Source organism: Adiantum capillus-veneris, chromosome 6 (assembly GCF_014529385.1).
Source record: "Adiantum capillus-veneris isolate H3 chromosome 6, ASM1452938v2, whole genome shotgun sequence".
Taxonomy (NCBI): Eukaryota; Viridiplantae; Streptophyta; class Polypodiopsida; order Polypodiales; family Pteridaceae; genus Adiantum; species Adiantum capillus-veneris.
In genome coordinates, this window is record NC_140936.1 from 75,634,965 (window position 1) to 75,640,733 (window position 5,769).

The window sequence follows — 5,769 nt, forward strand, 5'->3', positions numbered from 1 at the left end:
ATAGCACAATCCTCATCATCTTAACACATGCTTGGATCCTATAGTTCACGGATGACAGTAGCTTTAAACTTGCTCCAGCTATGCAAATTTTGTTGTTGAAACTCATGGACTCGCTCAATAAAATATGGGATCACAAACCTGTCAAACTTTAGAATCCAATTCTCTCTCGACACCCCATGTAACTCCAGCTTCTCTTCATAACACTCCAAGTAACATGCTAGATCATAGACATCGAAAAATCTTCGTTATCAAAAACTGAGTGTTTGGCATTTTCAAGTGCCACTTGTTGCACCATCTTCCACTTCCAGCTTTCTACCTCTTTAAATTCCATTTTTGATATTGCTGACTTTGATACTTGAAGAATTTAGACGTTATTTTGCTCTTGAAATCCACCTAGGTCACCTTTTGTAGACGACTGCTATTCCCAATTCTCGGTTTGCAAACTGATACATAGATTTTGGTTCATAATCTACACTTGATTTAATATTACTACTACAAAATAGCAGCCATTAGCCCCATAATTTGCTACAAATCTTTCTCTTAGCTTGTTGACATGGTTTGCTCCGTCTACCGCAGTCAATTTCGCATCGGGTTCACCAAATTTGTCGGAGAGCGTAGTTCTTGAGGGTCGACCGGGATAGCACCGAGATTTTTGCTATAGACAGGAGCTTAGCAGACACTCAAACTAGGATAAATGAGTACATATAGACTTAATTAAGGTTTAATACAAGTAATACTCGTGATTAGAGAGATTTCAAGAGAAAAAACTGTAAATAAGAACACTATTGATTGTTTAAGCGGTAAGAAACATAGAATCAAGTCAAAAGAGACGCTATCAGGTAGATTTTTTATTAATCTTTAATAATTCTATTGCATACGCCCTCTTTGGTATGCCCTTTGAATTGAAACCCTTTGATAAAAAACTCCCAAAAGTTGCATCGTCATCAAGTCCTTCTGTGCTCCTGACACTCCTTCAGACCTCCTTTGATATACACAAACTGCTCTAAAGAACTAAACTGGAAGAAAAAGAACCCTAAACTCACAATGGGCTTTTGCCGATTTCAATAGTGCCAAAAAAGCCCCATAAAAAACTCACCCACACACATTGGCTCTTTGTAGTCAGCTCCCCAAAAAGCCTGGGCCAAAAAAATTTAAAGGGCAGAAAGCCTTGCTCATTGAAAACATTTCCCTCTTATTGGAGATATCCCCAACAAAGGAAAACATTTGGCTTCCTGTCCTCATACAGTTCACTTTAGCTGATTTTAGCTACATCAAGTAAACTTTGCATGCCTTGCCACCTCGAAAAGTTTCCCCCACTTCCTTGCATGGGAAACACCCCTTTACTGGGCCTTTCACCAACCTCTTAACAACCTTTGGACTGCCCTTGTCCAACTCGGAAACTCCATTGGAGTGGCCCTTTGACCTACTTGGGCGGCTTTGGAATTTCCTTGGAGCCCCTCAACTTCTCATATGCCCTCTCTCCATGTCTTTACATGATCCCTCCCTCTACCACTAGCGATGTCTCTAGTGGGGGGAGCTTACTTATAAAAGAATGGTCTTTCAAGATCGTGGGAATGGCCCCCTTGAGGGCACTCCATTCTACCATGCCAAAAACGCCACCTTTGTTGCCACGTGGACTAGTGCAGCGCCAAAGCCACCCGACATGGAGCGCTCCACTCAGGACACCATGGCCAAGCATGAATTCTCTCTCTCTCTCTCTCTCTCTCAATTTGATAACCCAAGTGGGTGCGCTATCTAGGCTAAGTACCCTCCAATTTACCTTCCAAACTTCGTATATGGGATACATTGAAGGGCCACATGGAAATTTGCCACCAAACCACTCTCCAAAGCCTTCCAAAATCACCACATAAGGCGCAAAAACTTTTTTTTCCCTCTGTCTTCAATCACTTGCAACTTATTTCCCACCAACCCAATTGTCAAGCTGTCAAAACCAGCTAAAAGTTTAAATTTCCAACTTTAGTCCTCTCGATCCCCTCTCCACTCAAACCCTTTTGGCCCCACCAACCACTACTAGCCATAGGGGGGGTTTGCGAGGGACTAATAATTGACGGGTGTCATTTAACCGATGACGAACGCGTCGCATAGACGAGGTTTTAGTCGTATAAGCAAGGATATTAAAAAAAAAAAAAAAACGGCCGTAGCATAAACAACCACTGCCGTTGCATAATCGACGACTTGAATTTGTAGCCGTGGCATAATCGACGCTTCAAATTGTGCCTTTCTTAAACGACGCAGCGAAACGAGGTTCCTACCGACGCGTGCACACTGCCCCTTCTCTCATGCGACGAGGCACTTCTATATTATTGTTGCAAAGCCTTTGAAATCTGACTCGCGCGTGGGAAATTATACACAGTAGCGAGCTCCACGGCAGCACTACAACAAAATACACAAAAGAAGAGCAGGTACTCTCCCCCCCCTCCCCCAAGTCACTGCATTTCAAGAGACATCTCAGACATAAAGCCCTTGTTAGGTGTAGCGGAATGACTGTTTGCACTTTTCTCAAGATGAGTGCTCCGAACTTTGCTCAAGATTCCTTTTGTTTTTTATGGAAGGTAGAGTCTTCCGTTCTTAATGAGAAAATGCTATGATCACAAACCAAGTGAATGGACACTGTGTGTGCAAGTGAATGAGACTGAGAGATAGAGAGAAGAGAGATACGACACCAGAGACGTTGTAAAACCCTCCTCCGAAGGCCCCACTCTCGTCGGCGAGCGTGGTCTACTTTTTGATTGCACAAAGTGGTACAATGCATATGCAATGGACTGATGCAACCTGGGACCTGCCAATGACGATGACGGTGATGACGATGAAGACTTTAGGGCTGAAATCTATGGTCTTCTAACTGCTGAAATTTTGCAAATCTTTGGGCTGCTTCGGTTGGCTGAAGATGACTATTTTGCTGCGTTTTTATGGCTGAAAATGGGGGTTCTCTGCAATGCTTCAAGGGGTTGATCTGGTACTATGTCTAATGCTGAAAACGTTGCTGCAAGTGCTTTATCAATGGCTGATCTGGGGTAATCCCTTCAGGGGTGAGAGAGAAGGGAGTAGCGATGGTTGGGGTAATCCCTTCAGGGCTGAGAGAAGGGAGTAGTGATGGTTGATCTGGCTCCATAGCATAGAAAATGCAGCCTAAGAGGTGAAAACGCTGTTGTTTGTAGAAAACACAGCCACCAAGGGGGAGCGATCTCAGTGTTGAGGGAGTTTTTCATGACGGAAGCAATCAGCAGGGGATCGTCGGCTTGGGAGAAGAACCTCAGCATCTTATACCATGTGAGAGTAGGCAGAAAAAGTAAAAGCGAAAGTGCTACCAACAACAGCATATAGCTCAGGTTGAGTCCTTTCCAGGAAAACATCCAGGTCTGCTTCATTTTGTCCACATCTGCCATATAGTTATAAGCTCGTGCTGCATTCGACCACAAACCATCAAATCTCTCATGTAGCGTACTCTTGCATTGAATTTGTTAGTGAGCATGTTTCTCTTTTAGTTTTTCTACTTGATCTTGCATTTGATTCATAACCTTTTGAAGCATCTGTAGCATTTTTGTTTGATCTATTTTGTTGTAGTCTACTCCATTCACGGCTGCTTCGACCTCATCTGTAGATCTATTAATATTTTTACTTGCATTGATGTTACATTCAGATACGATGTTTGTGTTAGTTTGACATATGGTTTGTTTTAAATATACATATACGATGAGTGACCAGGGTCATAAAGTGAAGTTGACGTTCATCAAGACTTTCCTACGTACCACTGGACTATCAGGAGAGGCTTTGACGGAGGCTATGTCAGATTATATGGAGATGGATGACACAAGTTTAGACAGCTCCATCGAGTTTCTTGGGCGATTCAGTTTGCCCGTACGTCCTGGAGAGGGTACATCCTCCCAGCCACACGCAGGAGTGGAGACTTCCTCTCATGCAGATCAGACCATAGCACATCGGTAATCTTCTCGATTGATAAAGTAGTAATGTCATTCTTTTTTTTAATATAGAAATCTTAATATATGTATTCCCTTGACGTCTTTATTTGCTTAGGACTCCTATTCCAGGTACATCACATCATGAGAGTCAGCGGCTTACTCCTAATGTACCTCCTAGTACTCAGTTGACACCTTATTCACAAGCTAGTGGCCGTCAGTCTTGGAGGTATATCGATTATGGTGATTATGAATTAAATATCAAGTAGTTTTTAAGAACTCTCATCTAATCTGCCGTATGTTTATATTGCATGTAGGCATCACCGACAGAGTAGCACGCCACCAGGCCGATCGACTCGTGAGACACCGCCTCAGTTGCTAGCTCCCCCATCAGTGCCTCCACCTCCACCAATGCGCACGTGCATTGGCAGCTTGGGTGTCACATGTGACATCTTGCCTGACGGGGCTATCCTCCAGCTCGGAGCCGGCATCGCCCTCAAACGTTGGATGGGAGACCTCTGCTCGTCTTATCTAAAGCAAGTTCATATACCATGGGAGTAAGTATTAATTAACATTGATTTTCATATTTTTTGTAAAGGTAGCAGATTTTACGCTAAGTGTCAGATTCTACATATCTTGTACCAAATCAAGTACCAAGTTTCAAGTTGCAAGTACTAAGTACCAAATCAAGTACCAAGTACCAAGTACCTTATACCAAATCTAACACTAAAGAGGTTTTATTGTTTTCATGTTAATTTATTACAGTACCACAAAGTTACATTGACCAATTAATACCATGGACCATGTACCAATTGCAAGTACGAAGTTTCATTATGGAACCTTCAGCCAAATTAAAGCAAGGACCAAGTACCAAGTACCGACATGTACCAAGTATCAAGTATCAACATGTTTCTAAGTACCAAGTACGGACATGTACCAAGTTTTCTTTATTTTCATGTTAAACCCACATGTCCCGAGTTGTATGAAATAGGGACAAGTTTTTTTTTTTTTTGTGGACTCTAGAAATAGTCCATCGGCGAACCGTTGGAGCTCTTGTGAGCCCACATGGAATGTCCATGTACCAATGAGGCATATGGGCAAGCTATACGTCTCGCTAAGAGCTCAAAAAACTCGTTGATATATGGATCGTTTTCAAAGTCCTCGAGCAAAAAACGCTCAAAAACAATACATCGGTCAGCTGTTTGAGCTCTTGACGAGTCCTATAGCTTGCCCACATGCCTCTTTGGCACGCGAAAAAGCTATGTGGGTTCGCAGAATCTTAAATGCTTCGCCAATGGTCCGTTTCCAAAGTAGTCCGTGAGCATTTTTTTGATCATGGACTTCAGAAATGGTCAATCGGCGAGCTTTAACGAATGGAGCCCACGTGCCAATGAGGCATGTGAACAAGTTATACAGCTTGTTTGAACTTTGAAAACGGCCCATTTGTGAGCCGTTTGAGATCTCGTGAGCCCACATAGCTTGTCCACGTGCCAACGAGGCATCTTGGCAAGCTATATGGCTCACGAGATCTGAAGTGGCTCTCCAATGGATCATTTTAGAAGTTCGCAAGAATTATTTCTGTTATACATTAAGAACGTTTTTCTTAACTGAACAAAGGGAGCCGATTTAGAACTTATAGAAACGTCTGCTACATGACAAAAATCATGGGTTTGAGATTTAATATTGGCTTGAGGGCCTGCTATTTTATTTTAATATATATTTTTAATAAACAAACATGATCGTCTATTTTTTATTTAATTTAAAGTTCTAACTTAAAAAATTAGCAAAAAGAGAGGGAGAGACCTGTTTACCATAATTCATCTTGAAGCCG

At 42.3% G+C, this 5,769-nt stretch overlaps 1 protein-coding gene across 1 annotated transcript; it reads left to right on the forward strand.

Moving 5' to 3' along the window:
• The first annotated feature begins 3,714 nt into the window (after positions 1 to 3,714).
• Positions 3,715 to 4,499, forward strand: LOC147455720 (uncharacterized). Its single transcript, XM_086513747.1, has 3 exons — positions 3,715 to 3,962; positions 4,057 to 4,167; positions 4,256 to 4,499. The coding sequence occupies exons 1-3, from the start codon at positions 3,715 to 3,717 to the stop codon at positions 4,497 to 4,499; spliced, it is 603 nt and encodes a 200-aa protein (XP_086369873.1).
• Positions 4,500 to 5,769: the final 1,270 nt, after the last annotated feature.

Excerpts from the sequence above, each read along its gene's own strand:
- LOC147455720 (XM_086513747.1), top strand. The coding sequence starts at position 3,715 with ATGAGTGACCAGGGTCATAAAGTGAAGTTGACGTTCATCAAGACTTTC. Across the intron at positions 3,963-4,056 it reads GATCAGACCATAGCACATCG|GACTCCTATTCCAGGTACAT; the intron begins GTAATCTTCTCG and ends TTATTTGCTTAG. Across the intron at positions 4,168-4,255 it reads AGTGGCCGTCAGTCTTGGAG|GCATCACCGACAGAGTAGCA; the intron begins GTATATCGATTA and ends TATTGCATGTAG.